The sequence below is a fragment of the Phoca vitulina genome, unplaced genomic scaffold (genome assembly GCF_004348235.1).
Source record: "Phoca vitulina isolate PV1807 unplaced genomic scaffold, GSC_HSeal_1.0 scaffold43, whole genome shotgun sequence".
Taxonomy (NCBI): Eukaryota; Metazoa; Chordata; class Mammalia; order Carnivora; family Phocidae; genus Phoca; species Phoca vitulina.
The window spans coordinates 1378410-1396184 of NW_022589746.1; the positions used below are offsets into that span (position 1 = coordinate 1378410).

The 17775-nt window shown below is 47.8% G+C and overlaps 1 protein-coding gene across 1 annotated transcript in view; it reads left to right on the plus strand.

Moving 5' to 3' along the window:
• GALNT2 (polypeptide N-acetylgalactosaminyltransferase 2) overlaps positions 1-17775 on the plus strand; it is a 183429-nt gene that overhangs the window by 134432 nt on the left and 31222 nt on the right. Inside the window, exons 4-7 of the mRNA XM_032430382.1 lie at positions 12107-12205; positions 12463-12530; positions 12769-12834; positions 16204-16325. Coding sequence (XP_032286273.1) covers positions 12107-12205; positions 12463-12530; positions 12769-12834; positions 16204-16325 — 355 coding nt within the window. The remainder of the gene's footprint in view (positions 1-12106; positions 12206-12462; positions 12531-12768; positions 12835-16203; positions 16326-17775) is intronic.

Genomic DNA, 17775 nt, shown 5'->3' on the forward strand with positions numbered 1-17775 from the left:
GGTTCATTTACTGTGTTGTGTCGGTTAGGATACTTTAAGCAAAAAAGACATTTTATTAAATTATTTAACAGGAAGTCTGGAGGCGACCCCTAAGGCTGCTTCAGCTGGCTGAGAACTGATGTCCTCGCCACTGTAGTCAGCATTTTTTTTTCCCTTCTGGTTGTAAAAAGGCTGCCATAGCTCCATGCATCACGATCACTTTGAAGACAGGAAGTAAAGGGGTCAGAAATGCTCTTTTCTTCAGTGGCTTTTCTGGAAGTCTGCCCAGCAGACTTTCTGTTATAATCCCTGGGCCAGAACGAAGTCATGGCTCTTTGTGGCCGTGACCGAGGCTGGGAAAGTGAGTTTCTATTGGGGCAGTCAGAACTTACCTCAGAGGCTTGGCAGTTCACCCAAAACAAAATCTGTCAGAAAGGAGCAAGAGAGGGTGATTTTTGCAATACTGAGAAGGACATACCCTCCTTGAGGTGTGCCTAGAGGCATCCCACAGAATCGTAGAGTCAGAAGGACTGAACGTAAAACGTAATAACTGTCAGTGTCCAGATATGTCAGACAACCTTATCATTCTTTACCATAACACGCCATTCTGTCATCAACTAGAAGTTGATGTGTTTTCCCAAGATTCCAGACATTGGTGTTACATTTGACATGAGCAAGGATTAGGGAACCAAACAAATTACCCTGACATTGGTTGGAAAAAATGCACACACGCCATGCCAAGACAAACACGGGGTGTTTGGTTCTCTGTACGGAATAGTGATAGGCTGGGGCCGCAGAGGCAGTTAAAATAGTGAATCTTCTACTTCAGGGTTACATTCTTACACTTTTTTTTTTAAGATTTTATTTATTTGAGAGTGAGAGAGAGAGCAGGCGTGCACAAGCAGGGGGAGGGGCAGAGGGAGAAGCAGACTCCCCGCTGAGCAGGGAGCCCTACAGGGGGCTCAATCTCAGGACTCCAGGATCATGACCTGAGCCGAAGGCAGACGCTTCACCGGCTGAGCCACCCAGGCGCCCCTGTTACACTTGTCCAGGGACATAACGAGCTGTTTGCCGTCATCCGTGTGAGGGAATGGATCCTCTGCAACCTTCGATGACTAGTCATCGTATTGTTATATGGAAAGTTGATCTGTGTCCAACAGTCAACAACACAGAGCAACTAACTATATCTTTGAAAAGAGTGGTCCCTCCAAACATCATCCTTGATGGCACATAGCTTTCTTCTACCAAGTTCAAAAAGTCAGAACTACTGCTCAGTGGCCACCCAGACTCCATTATTTTGAGGCCACGGCTGAAAGAGAAAGATACAGAGCAGAAAAGAAAGCCCACTGCCTGAGTAATCCCTAAGAGAGATACTCTTAAAGATTAGCCACTTCGGGACAGCAGGGAGCAGATAAAATAGAAGCACATCTCTGCGGAGAGCAGTGAAAGTAAAAACTCAGTCCTTGGCAACTTGGAGGCAGAGTTGGTGTCGCTGAGCGGGACAGTTGGTGCCTCGTGTCCCAGGGGGACAGGCAAGGGGCAAGAAACGGGACATACGGTTCTTATTGTCTGATGCGCAGCGTGGGCTTCCCTCCAGAGAGGACAGCTTTTTCCCCTGGCATCGGGAGGAAGGAAAGTGGGCAGTCCTGTGCTCTCCGTCTCTGCACGGACTCCACGCGAACGGCGAGCAGGAGCGGATGACAGAAGCTCAGATGGCTTCATCCAGGGCTGTAGTTTTCACAACTTTCAATAGCTCTTGACTCCTGAAAAAGTTTTCAGTTAAAATTCAGTGCGTGTAAAGCTAGAGGCAGTAAAGGGCAATTGATGGCCTTTGAATGAAAGAACAGTTTTATCCCATCAGACGGTGCTCGCTGCGGGCAGCACAGGGAAGCCTAAAGCTTTCCCGCCTTGGGAGGAGGACACTGTGGATCCTGGGCCTGGGGTGTCCGGTGAGTGAAGAGTGTGTGTTCGTGCATCACCACCCCCCCACCCAGGGCATGTGTGTGCTTTCTCCTCTGGGACTGCTGGCTTTCCAGGGCATCAGAGGACTTCCCAGGGAGTGTGGTGAATCAGGCCGGCTCGAGCTCCTCGTGTCACAGCGAGGATAAGTATGTTGTTTTAGGTCATGCCCCTGATCCGTATGCATTCAGGATACAAGAACTGGCAGTATTCGAGAGAGCTGTTTTAGACTAATAATTTCAAAACGAGACAAACCCATGGTGATTAATGGGGCTTATTCCCATCTCCTGCCAACTAGATTTTTAAGAAGCTTAATTTCAGATGGGTCCTGTAGAGGTTTTGGAATGTCTGAGGATTTGGTTCTCTTCCGCCTTAAGAAACCTCTGTGGGAATAAGCTCTCTAGCCATTAGGACTGATCAGAAATTAGTTGATTAGGTGGAATATAGCGCCATGATCACTGTTGGGAGGATTATTCAGAGCATGTTTTAATTAAATGAACACTATACAACAACTAGTTAGCTTGCTTCTTTTTTTTTCTTCTTTCCTTTCAATTTTGCCTTCTTTTCCATATCCAACACCCATTCTACGCCAGGGTCTGTCCAGCCTTCCTAGAACTCTGCAGCAAAATGCACGGTGAACTTGGCCATGGGAGGCTGATTATCTGTGGGTGGCCCGAGAGGAAGTGCCCGAGAGGCATCCCACCCAGTCTGGCCTATAAAAGCTTTTCATGCTCTGAAGGTAGAGGGCCAGCCTGTCTCAAGTACCTCCCACCTCCTGTAGTGAGTCCAGACTTCACGGGTGGGCTAGGTCTTCTTCCATGGGGCCCTGGGTGTTGGGGCCTTATTCCAGAGGCCTCAGACTTGACTCGAGGCATCGGGCTTCACAGCCATGGGAGAGTGTGAGGAATATAGCACAGGCGGGGTCCTTACGTGATGGACACTGGGACTCAGCTTGAGGTGGACGGGGAATGGGAAACCAAAATCTAGAGAAGTGGTTTTTAACCTCTGTGCTCTGTGGTCCATTATCAGAATTGGGTGTATAAATCCAGAGCTCCTCGGATGAGTCTGATTACAGCTCCCTAAGTCTGTCAGTCTTCTGCCAAGTTTCTTAAAATGAGAGATGACTTAAAAATAAAAAATAAATAAAAATAAAATAAAAAATGAGGCCTAAGAACAACCTGCTTCAGCTTCACCTGGGGAAAAGGGGAGCTTCTAAAATCAGATTCTCAGGCATCACTCAGACCTACCCCAGGGGACGGGCCAAGGCATCTGCATTTTCATAGCCCTTCTGAGAGTCTGACACTAACTGTCCAGACTTCATGGCGATCAGGAGTCCAGGCCCTGCCCCCAAAGGACATCGGCATCCTGAATGAAGAGTATGTGCCTGGCGGGTGCCCCAACTGGACAGCTTATGTGGGAATCGGCAGCTCCCATGGGGACAGCTGTGTCAGGCTGCCGGAACACACACAAACAACAGACCCGCTCTTTTTTCTCCATTGAAATGGAAACCACGGAAGTGGTCTCTGTGGGGGAGCACAAGGGGACAAATGTGCATTCAGGGCCTCTTTGGGGTCACCTGCTGTTCAGAGCCTTCCTCTGAACAGGCAGCGAGCAAACGGGCTGGGAGGTGAGAGAATCCACTTGAATCTATTTCGAGGTTTTGAAACATCCCGGCCTCACCGTCTGAGCTTGACCCTCACGCAGCTTCTCCCGGTTGGTCTCACCTGGCCGGCAGGTGTGCGTGGAGGCTGGCACACTGTCAGGTGCTGGGTGTGCTAGAGACGGCAGGGGGCGCAGCCCCAGGGCTCCCTCGGCAGCTCTGTTTCCCCGGGGCCCGGCCCGCGGTGTGTACTTTGGCATAGGATGGAGACATGCCACGTCGCTCTTTCCTGGAGTTAAAAAGTGAATCATTACACCTCAGGCCACTTCTCCCCATTTCACCCCACCCTCCTCCTGGTTAAGGACAGAACTGCTTTTGTTTCTCCGTCCTATAGAATTTGATTGGATTTGAAGCCACCTGTTTGTTCCATAGGGTAACCCAGGCCCACTCTGTGACTCAAGAAGGTGGGAAAATACAACAGGGTAAAACCTCAACAGCAGAAGGAAGGACATAATTCAGGAAAAAGAAAAATTTAATGAACTAGGAAAACACAAAGTAGAGAGGATTATATAAAGCTTGAAAAAAGAAATAGAAATTTCCAAGAATACTGATGAACCAAAATAAAGAAAAACCATGATTAAATAGTATTAGGAAGAAAAGCACAGACATTCCTATAGATACAGTAGAGCTTATAAAGACCGTAAGAGAATTGTAAGTACACTTACATGCAAATAGATGTGACAGAATTATATAGAATAGATAGTTTTTTAGGAACGTGGAAATTACCAGAATCACTCAAGAAATAAAAAATATGAATAAATACAAGCCACGAAAGAAAGTTACAGCAATAAAAAGTTTGCCTTCCCCAAATGGACAAGGCTCAAGTGGGTTTACCTAAAACATGGGCTAGTTTAAAGAACAGAAAAAGAGGGAAAGCTACCCCGTTTGCTTCATGAGGGCAGGAGTACCTTACTATGAAATTGGAAAAGGAAAGCATAAGAATAGAAACTTGTAGACCAGTCACGGTTATGGTTATAGAGTCAAAAGATCTCAACCAAATCCTCACAAATATAATACAGCTCTATTTAAAAAAAAATCATAGCCCATTAGAGTTTATTTTAGGACTACAAGAATGACTGAGCAAAGAAACTGTATTAATACAATTTACCTTCTCAATGGATTAAAGAAGAAAAGCTAGGGTCTCCTGGGTGACTCTGTTGGTTAAGCATCCAACTCTTGGTTTCAGCTCAGGTCATGATCTTAGGGTCATGAGATCGAGTCCGCGTTGGACTCCATGCTCAGTGTGGAGCCTGCTTGGGATTCTCTCTCTCCCTCTGCCTCTCCCCCCAATTGCACACATGCACTCATTCTCTCTCTCTCTCTCTCTCAAATAAATAAATAAAACCTTTTAAAAAATAATGAAGAAAAGCTTAAGAAAAACTTAATAAATGGGGGCGCCTGGGTGGCTCAGTTGGTTAAGCGACTGCCTTCGGCTCAGGTCATGATCCTGGAGTCCCGGGATCGAATCCCACATCGGGCTCCCTGCTCAGCAGGGAGTCTGCTTCTCCCTCTGACCCTCCCCCGTCTCATGTGCTCTCTCTCTCATTCTCTCTCTCTCAAATAAATAAATAAAAAATCTTTAAAAAAAAAATAAATGGAAAGGGAAAAAAAATCAGTAAAATTTAGCACTTACAAGGGAATTTCCTTAACCCAATTAAAGGTATCAATAAAACATCCACTGCAAACATTATGCTTAATGATGAAAATCTAATCACATGGACATCAAAGATGGGATGGAGGCAGCGATGATCTCTACCCTGTTTTTTTAAACCGCATTTTATGCCGTAGGCCATCACCAGTGCCTTATTAAGACAAGAACCATAATATAGGTAAGAAATGGAAAGAAAAGGACAAAGTGTGGATGACTTGATTAGCGGAAAATCCAGGAGAGCCTACAGACTGTCAGAACAAAGAAGGGAGCCCCCTGAGGCCGCAGCACAGCGTCCACCTGCAGAGACAAGCAGTAGTCCTGGCCTGTTAGGAGACAGGACAACAGACTCCACTCTGTAGAGCGAGCGGGACGCGGTTAGGAATAAACACAACATAAGATGCGCACAACTTTTCTGGAGAAGATTAGAAAAATACAAAACATAACTGAAGGGGGTGCCTGGCTGCCTCCCTCGGTGGAGCCTGTGACGCTTGATCTCGGGATCCTGAGTTCGAGCCCCACGTTGGGTGTAGACATTACTTAAAAAACAAAACAAAAGCGAACAAAAAATCGTAATTGAAGGACCCAAAAAAAACCCAGTCGATATTATAAAGATACCAATTCTCTTGAAATTAATGTGGGAATTCAGTACAGTGTCATACGGTGCTTTTTCTCATGAAACTTAAAGAACTGATCTTTAAAATCAAAAGGAAAGGCACATAGCCCCAAATAGCCAATAAAAGCCTTGAAGAACAACACACCGTAGGCAACCTCCCGTGTCGGATGTGAGGACTTACTTCCAGTTAAGGCAGCGTGGCATGAATGCAGGGTTACACGAATAGATGAACAGAGCAGAAGTGGAACCAGAAACAGAACTCTGCGTATAAAAAATGCAGCATGACAGCAGTGACATTATGAATCCGGGAGGAAGTAAATGAGCCATTAAGTGGTGCTCAGACAATGGATCATCCACGTAGGAAAAATGAGATGACAGTCCTCCCATTCATGAGAGTATGGGTAGGTGGAGAACGTGAATGTTAAAAGTATTTGTAAAAGTTAAAACATCTGGAAGAAAATCTACGAGAATATATCAGTGACCTTGGGTCGCGAAAACGTTACCCCAGGGCCACAGTTTGAAAAGCAAACTTAAAACGTACATTAGACAGAAGACATCATACACAAAACTAAAGCATCTGCCACAGACTTGGAGAAGATTTTTACAGTGCATCTGGCAGACAAAGGATAATGTCCGGAATATACAAATTGCTGTCATCGAGTAATGGTGAGGTAAAAATCTAATCAAAAAGTAGACCAAAAATATGAGCAGGCAGTTAACAGAAGAAACACTCCAGTCAGCTTATAAACATATGGAAAGATGTGTGGCCTCTAGTAACTGGGGAAATAAAAATCGGAATCCTAAGCAGCCGTTTCATACCAGTCTGCCTGACAAAATTAAAACACTGTGATGGTACCAAGAGTGGTGAGACCATGGAGCAATATGAACTTGACCTTGTGGGTAGGAGTGAAACCACTAACAGCCATGTTAGAGCACAGTTTGACTGTCTCAGGCTCAGTTGAAGAGGGACATAATCTACGACTAGCAGTCCCACTTGTGGGTAGATAATGCAGAGAAGCTTTCTCATGCATGTAAAAAGTGTCCACTGCTGCGTTATTCCAAACAGACAAGTTAACAATCCACAGAAAAGGGACGGAATGTGCTGTGTGCCTTCTGTGGGCAGCTAGTCAGCAGTGAACGTGAGGTAAATAGAGCAATGTGGATCAAAGCAGGCGTATTCCCGAAAGGTGCAAAAAGCAAGTCGCCGTGCAGTGTCACCCATATAAATTTCAAATACGCACAGAACAATACTATATATTGTTTATGAATATGGATATACGTAGTTTATTGAAAACATACATAGGGATAATGAAGTACCAAATTCAGGGTGGTGGTTACTGGCAAAGATAGGGTTTGAGGTGGGAAGGACACAAGGGACTAAACTACCACATGTCATGTGCCCCTGTTGTAAAATAGGTTTTTTTTAAAGATTTATTTATTCATGAGAGAGGGGGAGGGGCAGAGGGAGGGGGAGGGAGAGAATCTCAAGCAGACTCTGTGCTGAGTGTGGAGCCCGACGCGGGGCTCGATCCCATGACCCAGAGATCATGACCTGAGCTGAAATCAGGACGCTCAACTGACTGAGCCCCCCAGGCGCCCTGTAAAATATTAAGACTTGATAAAAGTGAGTGGAGGGTGTATGGCTGCTTGTGTAATGGTCTCTAGGTTGTGGGTATGAAATCTTCCTCGTGCATACACACACCGATGGTGATGGGGCAGAGGTTGCCTGGGCAAAAGCAGCTCTTCCCAAGAAGCCACGGGAAACTCTTCACCATGGTGGATGTATCATGGTCCAGGGCTTGACCCTTATCTTTGCAAACCCAGAAACTTTTGCTTTTTGCTTACTTGCTCCCCGCCCCCCATGCTTTGCTTTGTTTCATTGCCAGCAAACCAAAGCTAGATTTGTCTCTCAGGGGCAGACTCAAACTGAATTCACAGATTGAATGAACCCAGAATGCCAACTTAATAATTTGTAAAGAGGAATACATAGGACAGCACCCAGAACCTTGAAATCCCACGGCCTTGCCTGAGCCTGGTGGTGTTTCCCCCTTGAGCTGCTCCACGGGAAGCACAGACATGGCTGGAGGGTGACTTGGGGGCACACGGTGAGAAGTGTCTGCTGCAGAAACTAACATCCAAGGCTCCCGTGGCCAGAAGATCTCCTCCGACGCGGACTCCAGCTCGTAATCAGGATGCAGGCTGTGTTATGCTCAGGGTTGTGGGGTCTACACAGCCCTCTCTCGGGACTGGCTGGAAGCACCCCGCGGGCTTCATAGAGGGGCTGAGCATCTCTGAGCGCTGGGAGACCAGAAAATGCCGACGTGGGCTTGACATGGTTTGAAATGTTGCTTTTTTATCTTTTAAGGTGTGTATATTTCCCATCTCTTCCATCATAGAAGCCAATCTTTATGCTGACATAGAGTAATGTGTAATTACTAATTTAATGACTAAATTAATTACGAATCAGCCAACTTGCTTGCTATTTTCCTAACAAAATCTGAGTTGAATGGGCATTTCAGGGAGACGGAGCATATTCACCCAGTGTTTCTTCATTCCTGTGACCCTCCGTTTGGCTGTCATGCCCGTCTCACTAAGTGTAGCCTTGCTCTACACATTGTAGATGTTCTGGAACTCTCTCTTTTATTGAAGCCTGCTTCTCCATCCCCCACCTTTCCATCCGCTGAGCTCTTCTCACGGACCTCAGAACCCCTCTTCCCCCGAGTGACCGTGCGTTCCCCGCCCCCTGGATCATCATGTGCGTTAGTCTGTCTCACGCCCGTCACATCGGCCTCAACTCCAAGTTCCTAGAGAAAACTCCATGCTAACCTCCACGTGCCGATGACAGGCACTGATCATGCGCAACCACCAAATGCGTATTACACCCCTGAGTTATAATTATAGTGGCCTTTCCCATTTTCAAAGGTTTTTTTTCATACATTTTTATTTGATTTTTCCAGTAACCGTGCAAGATTATGAGAGCCATGTTCGCAGATGCCACATTCGGTAACCAAGTCTACCACAGGCCATTTGCGGAAATACTAGGCCAGCTGGGATGGTGGTGAGCCGTGGCATGCTGGGGGTGGAGTAGAAGACATACATTATTCAACTCCTGCGTTCTTAAACAGAGCCCCTAGCTTCCCAGGGCATTTGGGGATGCATCTGAAGAGGTGCTTTGGGTTCTTTGATCAACTTTATGAACAACCCCAAATATAACCCCCACATCAGAACGAGTCTGCCCCAGAGACAAGTTCATTCTTCAGAAGGGCTCAGGAGCACATGGTGGTTGAGATCAGCCATTTTTTCCATTTCCAGCCACTCAAGAGTTAGATATTGATAGCCGTGTGGTCGCAGAGAAATTTTAAAACTAAACTCAAGACTTAAAAAAGAAAAACTTTGTGTCCAGTTTTTAAAGTCTGCGTTTTACCGGATAGGAAGTTACCAGAATGACCGCTCTACTACCAGACCCGTGGAGACTCAGGCCAGCTTGTGGCCCCAGAGCCCTGTCTTGCGCCCCAGGCATCCCACGGCTTCCAGCTCGCGTCGGCTGCAGACTCGTCCTGCCACGGACCTGAAGGACGCTGTGGTTCATCCTCTGCTCCCCAAGAAAGCTCCAGTAGGAACGTGCCCCTGGCAGCCAAGTCCCCCGATGAGCTGCTATATCGGGCCTTCTTTCACTCACTCTGCAGTAGTGAAGACTGGGTGGCACGGATAGGAGTCTTTAAATGCAAGATTTATTCTGTTTCTTTTTAAAGAAATTCTGCACTCCCCCCTCCCCCTTCTCTTGGCTCCGCGTGAGGAGTTCGGATCTGAATCCATACACGTCCGTACACACATACACTCTTAGCTCATGGGGCGTAAGATAGTTCTCAGTTTTTGCTCGTTATCCCTCTTTGCCTTAAAAATGCGATGCCTCTTAAAAAATGGTATGCCTCCTGACTGCCAAGCCCTAGCAAAACTTGGTGCCTTATGAATATGCAGAGGAGTTTTCATAAAATGATGTGGCTGCAGCAGCCCTTTGTGTTCTGGAAAAAAACATTTCCAGGGACCCCTTGAGACTTCGCCCGTGCTTGTGCTCGCGGAGAATGAGGCTTCCCGCAGAAAAGAGGAAGCCGGGAGAATAGGACATGATTGGATTGGTTAAGTGGACAATGATTCGAGGAGGAAAAGTGCTTCCCTGGTTGAATCCTTCTGTGCCCGCGCTGCCCGCTGGCCTGGGGGGCCCCTCACTACGGAGGGTATTGCTGTTCCGACGCTGCTCGTTAGCATTACGGAATGAGTCCCGGGGAAGGACTGTCTTCGGGAATTTGTTTACAGCTGAACCTTGCACACCCTTCCTTAATCCAACAACTGGCTAATTCTTAAAATTGAAAGAAAAGGAGTAACTGCAAAACTAGCCTATCCGTCTACTTGTCATTAAAGACTCGGCTGTCGGGAGCCATAATGAGGTACCATATTAATTCCAGAATGTGTTTTTGTCCCCCGGACAACAATGACGGGTAGATTATGCAGTTTTCTCATGATTAGTGAAAGTCAGCCTATCCAGATAACCAGAATAAGTAAAAGAAGTCCGTTTTGTGATTCTGAATTAATTGCTTCTTAATTGCACTGCTTTTCTTGCTCCTTTTCGAAATTTGCTTCTCTGAAGTCGTTTTCCCAGTCAGGAGGGAAAATTAGTGTCTGTGGGCCATTTTCCTTTCAGATGTCCCCGTTCATGTGGAAGTACTGGCCATTGTCCGTGAGCTGCTCGCTCGGCCACTTGAGTCCTTAACTGCTTAAGTGCTTTTAGCCGTGGCTGAGCTCCAGAGATGACTTTTTTTTTTTAAGAAATCTGTCTCCTTTTCCCACTGATTTGCCATTTAAGATAGAGGCCTTTAATTCTGGAAGCCCATCCCTCACAGCCGCGGTAAATGGCGTTAAGAGCTAACAGGTAGAACAAGGTTTTTAAAGTGGATTGGCACCATGGAAGGTTTCCAGCTGCGTCCGTGCGGGTGGCAGTATGCTTCACTGCATGAAGTGCAGGGACAGTCTGCAGAGCACAGAGGCCACCGGGGACGGACCTCGTGGTGGGCGCCCCTGGACAGGTCCCCACCCTGCTGCAGGCTCCCAGCAAAAATCTTTCACTCTTTGGACCTTGGGTATAAAAAGACTGTTCCAGAACGGTTTCTCTCAGGGCAAAGAGGCTTTACTGTCTCCCCAGCCTTTTTTCCAAGCAGGTGTCCGTGGTACCACCATTTTGGAAACTTTCTAAATGCACTGAAACCCCAAGTTGATGGTTGCCTCGCGGTCCTAACAGGCTGCAAGCCCGCCCCAGATGTATTGCTCTGTGTCTGGAACCATCACCTCCATGGTAGCATGTTCTCCAGATCCATGGGGCCTGCCTTGGAGGGTCCCTTATGATGGTTTCTACTGAGCTGGGTCTACCTTAATGGGTCATTTCTACCTCTAGTGTGGGATACTTTAGCATCTTCAACCTCGAGCTGGCCGAGTCCTATTTTTTAAAAGAGCCATTCCTTGTCCTCACAGTCTTGTGTCTGTTTGTGGAGAACAGACTTGAGAAGTGCCTTGTGTTGATCTGCCCATAGTTTCTCCCCGGCCCCCCGGATCGACTTTGTTCAGAGACAGTCCCTGGGTTCTTTCAGTACTCCTTAAAACGAAAGGTGAGAGCGGGCGGGCTCAGGTTCCCACGGGCCCACACCCTGCCCCAGCCTTGCAGGGTGACAGACGTGTGTCCCTGCTGCCTTGGGGTGGGGAGGGGGGCGGGGGGGGGGGGGGGGGGGGGGCGGGGGGGCGGAGCCAGGTTCCAAATACAGCTTTGCCAAGAATCCCAGAGGCCCCACGTGCTTGCTGCGGAAATGAGGAAAGAGCATCGACGCACAGTTGGCTCCACCCCTCAGAAATAACCACTGTGAATTGTGAAAAGCACATCTCTAGAGGTGTATCTGCATGTGAGAATAAATGGGACTTCACTGTTTTAAAACATGCTTTTTTTTTTCAGCGTTAGAAAGATGTTCTCAATATGTTACTTTTCGCCGAAATCGTCTTTTAAAATGTAACTCCGGTTGTGTTTTTCTGTTTCCTTATGTCCCGTTGTCACTTTCTCTCAGAATGTGCCGGTCCCTTCTGCAGATAACCAGTTCGTCCGAGAAGGTCCACCCCAGCCGGTCGGGCTGCTTGCGCTCTCCAGAGCCTTCCCGAGACAGGTCCGGGTTCTTCGTTCAGAGAACCGTCTTTTCCTTTCCCTCAGGTGTCAACGGAAGCAGTGGCGGGTGGACCTGCCAGCCACCAGCGTGGTGATCACGTTCCACAATGAAGCCAGGTCGGCCTTGCTGAGGACAGTGGTCAGGTGAGGGCAGGAGAGGCCCCCCGTTGCCCACCTGCTGCACCTTATGGGAGGCGTTCACTGGTAGGGGTGCTGGACACGGCCCGCGTCCCCAGCGCACCTGGGCCAGGGCTTTCGGGGGGGGGACAGGCAGGTCCCCTGACTGCAGCACGAGGAGTGGCTGATGGCTTCTCCAGCCAAGGATTGGGACCAGCACATGAGAATTCCCCACCCCAATGATACCCCTTACAGGCCTCCAACCTTTATCTTTTTTTCCTCAGTGTGCTTAAGAAAAGCCCTCCCCACCTCATAAAAGAGATCATCTTGGTGGATGACTACAGCAACGACCGTGAGTACCGTGTCAGATTCCTCCCCCATGCCCGGCCCTTCTCCAGGACGCCAGCTTCCCTTAGTGTGCGTGCTAATGACGAGTTTCCTGAAAAGGCCAGAAATCAGGGCCCGCAGAAAGAAGATACCCCTTGATGCCCCAGGAGATCCTCCGCCCGCAGATGACCGAGATTCACAATACCTGAATACGAAGCCCATGTAAACGGGGTTCCCAATGTTCTGCTTCTCTCTTTCCCTAGCTGAAGACGGGGCTCTCTTGGGGAAAATTGAGAAGGTGAGGGTTCTCAGAAATGATCGGCGAGAAGGTAAGACTCTTTTCTTAATTCAATACCAAGACAGTTGAATTCTGACTTTTCCCGAGCCCGGCAATAACTTAAAGAAGTGTTTCAGCTAAAAGAACAATTAACTTTCTAGTCTTTTTTGTCTGTCTGTCTCTCCCAGAGCCTCTTGGGAGCCCCTCCCTGCAAAGCCTAGGGAGGACATTCAAATTGAAATTATCTGTATACTAGGGCAGGAGTTCAAATTATATTTTTATTTGTGTATTTAGAAAAGTGGCTCCTCTCTTCCTTTTACAATCTAGGAAGTCTTATCAGTCCCTGGAGTACTAGAGTTTAGAAGAAAAACAAAGACTTAGCAATGAGAAGTTTAATGACTCCATGCTCCAGGCATCTGATAAAATAAGGGATTCAAGTTTGACAGCCCGCTGAAGGTGAGGCATCCCAAGAAGGAAGATAGTGCTGCAATTACATGCTTATTGGATTTTGCAAATGCCGGCTTCAAAACCTGCTGTCAGTCTTATCTGCCGGAGCTGGGCTCATCGAGTCGACTTTATTGGCAGGTATAAGAGAGACTCCAAAGGGGGAAAGTATTACTTTGAAGTGTCTGGAAAGGAAGCTAAATCCACAATGTAATTACCATCCAGTGTATCAGTGCTGTTGGAAGGCATGGTGGCTGGCATCTAGACTCCACCATAGTCCGGAGAAACCTTTCCCGATAGGAAGATTGCACAGCTTCAAAACATGCCATTTTGGTTATTTGAGGATGACTCTGTTGATCTGGAGTGGTGCTTGCATTCCCTGATCAATGGACACTCTTTTTTCTGGTTCCCTGGACAGTCCAGCTGGAGTCAAGCAGTGCAGTTTTTCTTAGCACGATTTTCATCTGCGATAAAGTGATTGAACCTGTTTGGACAATGCTGTCAGCACCATATTTTAACCAACTCAGGTCATCAATCCAGATGTTCAAGATACATAAACAATGGGACCGGCCTTGCTCCTAAGCAAGCTCTATTTGCTGGACTCCCATCTGTCTCCCAAGCTTAGAATAAGCCAAAACTTTGAGATCAGACTGAAAATATTGCCTTATATTTGCTTCCAGACGAACTGCATAATAACTTTTTGAATTTAAACCCAAAGTGTCTGCTAGCACGGGGGGGGGGGGGGGGAAAAAAAAAGAGGGGGAAAAGAAAGAAATTATTTTTCGTGTCGGCATTTTATAACTGAAAAATCACTTGCTGGCCTTGTCAGAGAGTGCCGTTAGCCTCAGAAATCCGTGCTTCTAAGTGCTTTAAATTAGGGTGTTCACTCGGGTAAGAGCCCATATTGACGCTTTGTTTTGGAATGGGATGAGGAGGGCCCGCTGGGGGAAGGCAGAGGGTGGGAAGTCTATATGAAACAAATGAAGTGTGCGATAGTTGAGTGAGAAAATGCACACACACAAATGTATATGTGTGCTTGGCTGTACGTGGTGTGTGTGTGTGTGTGTATCCCATATATTTGAACATATAGACAGATGCCTACAGTATTGCTACTAGATGACAGAGAAAATCAGTTGCATAAAATATGACAGCGAAGGAACAGCTTAGCTTCATTTAGCACTGAGGATTTTATTGTGCCAGTGATTCTTTATCTTGCTGTTCATTAGAATCAGCTGAGGAACTTCAAAGATGACCTTGGCGGAACTCATGTGCCAAATTCAGTGTCCCTGGGGTGGTTACCAGCTGAAATCTCCATTCTTTCTGCCTTCTGATCGTTCCTTTTCACGGACTGCTTGGGGTCTCCCTGTGCCTGGGGATCAGGAGTCAGCCGAGGATTTATGGGGAGGTTATCACCAGACTGGGGGCTGACCTCCTTTCCGGGATCTCCTCCTTCAGTTTCCGGCCACTCTAGAGACCCTGGACTCTGTCCTCTGACACCGCGAGCCAAAAAGGTGGTGTTGCTGTGGGTCGTAGAGTAACCTCATGAGAAACACCACATGCATGGGGCACTCCACTGGTTCTCTTCTTTTAAGGATTGAACCCCTTCCCGTTTCTGCCTGCTTCTGACTGCTCTCTGGCCCTTTACAATACTTGCCTTTTCTGTTTCGATCGGGGTTTAGAACTGTGCTCTGAGCAAGGGTTTGCCCAATACAAACTGATACTCTTGCCTTCGCAACAGCAGAACTAGAAGCCTTTGTCTCTTTTCCCTCCCGTGGCGTGCGGCTCTATAAGTACCACTGAAAACCCATTTGACTACTGTGTATGAAGGAACTTAACACACTGGTCCTCACTGGTTGTGAATAGTCACATCATCTTCATATACAGTCATCCCCCCTTATACGTTCCAAAACCCCCAGTGGGTGCCTGAAACCATGGGTCATATGGGACCCTGGATAGACTCTTTTTTCTTATGCATACATACCTCCAACGAAGTTTAAGTTATAAATTAGGCACAGTAAGAGATTAACAACAATAATAGTAAAATATAGGATATCATAGTATACTATAAAAAAGTTATGTGAATGTGGTCTCTCTCAAAATACCTTATCCGATGGCACTCACCCTTCTTGTCCTGACATGCGATGATAAAATGCCCACGTGATGCGATGAAGTGACGTGAGGGACAGAGACCCCATAGCGTCAGGCTACTACTGACCTTCTGAGGAGACGTCAGAAGGAGGGTCATCTGCTTGCAGACCGCAGCTGACCATGGGTAACTGAAACTGTGAAAAGCGAAACCACAGACCGGGCGGGGGTGCTGTATAGAGCGCAGCGTCCATCACAGAGGCCACATATGACCCCCCATCCAGTGACACAGATACCACTTGGGACTTTGCGTGATCATAAAAACCCTATATTAGGAACAGGTCACAAGTATAAAATGGCATTAATTTGACCAATAGTGGAACTAATTTTTTGTGTAAAAGCCAATCACCTGGGGTTTGTCATGTATGTCACTGGGCTGTGCTGTCTTCGGAAGACAAAGATATTTGCAACACTGTTCTCACTACATTATCACCACCAAAATCGGCTCCATCAGCCCCTGGAAGCATCCGAGTAACACCTTCCGTGGCCCCGTTCATCAGAAAACCCTGTCGCTGTGTCACAGGAAAATCATTGTAAAAGTTCCACACTTGAGTTGCCTGATGGAGGAGACTCCAGTTCAAGAGGCCTTTCTCAGAGGGCGGGGCTAAGACAGTTGTCTTCCCGGGCACCCAGTAAACTTGTCGTCCCGACAGAGAAGTCGTCCCGACAGAGCTCTGTCTTGGTGACCACAGGGCAGGACTGCCCCTCCCACCCAGGCTTGCAAGGGGGCTGCAGATCCGAGGTGGGGGGGGCGTCGATGGTGGGGATGGAGGAGCTGGTCTGTGGCCTTTGTCTCAGGTACCCTGACGCGCTTTTGAAATCCCTTCCGCAGGCCTGATGCGCTCGCGGGTCCGGGGCGCCGACGCGGCCCAGGCCAAGGTCCTGACGTTCCTGGACAGCCACTGTGAGTGCAACGAGCACTGGCTGGAGCCCCTCCTGGAGAGGGTGGCCGAGGTGAGGCACGGGGCTCGCGCTGTGCGGCAGGAAGTGCCGCTTGGACATCTGTTCCTAGAGTGTTGTCTTCACCGTAGGCATCTACGGCCGGGGAGAAAAGCACTTGACAGGTGGGGCGGGGGGGCGTCTCCCGTGGTGCTGCTCACTAAGAGACCCAGCCTGCGGGCTTGTGGCGGGACCGGTGCCCGTGACCACAGGGTTGTCCTGTTGAGGCTGTCAGGGTGACCCGTGGCGCACTCTGTGTCCCTCTGTCTCTAGAAACGTCATCAGTGGTATTACTTTTGGCCTTTTGCCATGTCTCTTGCCTTTTACTTGGTCTATTGACTTTCTTTCCTCTCTCCTGAGAAAGTGTTTCTTTGGGGTGATAAAGCAAACTTAATGAAAGTACTAGAGAAATAGAGAATGAACAAGTCATGCCTTTTACAAGTCAAGCATGACAAGGACATAGCCAATGGACAGTAAGTCATGAAATACTAACTAGCCACAAGCTACTAGCAATTACCATATGATGATGTTGATCTTGTACACTAGTAGTTGTTGATAGGACTCTTTACTTACCACATGTTAGGCACATTACATATGACCTTTAATCCAGGTATTACCCCCATTGGACACATGAGGGACTTGGGGTCCAGGGAACTTTAATAACACATCCAAATTCATATGGGAGGCAGAGCCAGGGTGGCCGAGAAAGTTCGAGTCCATCCCTAATTGAGCCCTCTTACACATCACACCAACCTAGCTGAAAGAGGAACCCCCCTGGAATCTCCGCCCCGCCTCTCCCGGGCCAGTACCCACAGCCCCAGGCTGTCCCCCAGGGAGGCAGAGGACACAGGGATGCCACAGCCAAGACGCTAGCATGTGCGTAGACCCCACACGTCCACGGCGGAACTGTCAGAATTATTTCCAGTGCCCTCTCCTCAAGTAAGGATGGAAGGCGTGGAAAATTGTAATTCTCACTAGTTCCAGTCCTATCAAAAGAAGTCAAAACAAAAGAAGTGGACTGAGAACTCGAGCACATTATATGTTCTTTGACTCCCACGCCCAGGTCCAGACAGAGCTGGGCAAGGAAGATCGGATTCTTCGAGCTCAGTGCCCCGCACGGGGGTTTCTACCCCGTAAACTTGCACCTGGGGGGTGATGGAACTTTATACTCTTTTCTTACGTGTTCCTCTGATGTATTCTGTTCTTAGCTCTGCAGATTCTGTTACTAATTTGTTTTTCACAGTCTTTCTTCTGGTTAGCGCGGGTTCTGTAAATGGCTCGAGGAAAGCATTTACTCTTTTGTTAACTAGCCGCATGGGGCGATGCCTCTCACCAGCATCAAGCATCTGATTTTAAAGAGGGCAGGAAAGTTAAAAGGCCTTATGTTCACAAACCCCCAGAGTAATAACTGTGGCAAAAAGAAATGCCTCCATCTAAGGGGGAAAAATGCTTTGTCGGGTAGACT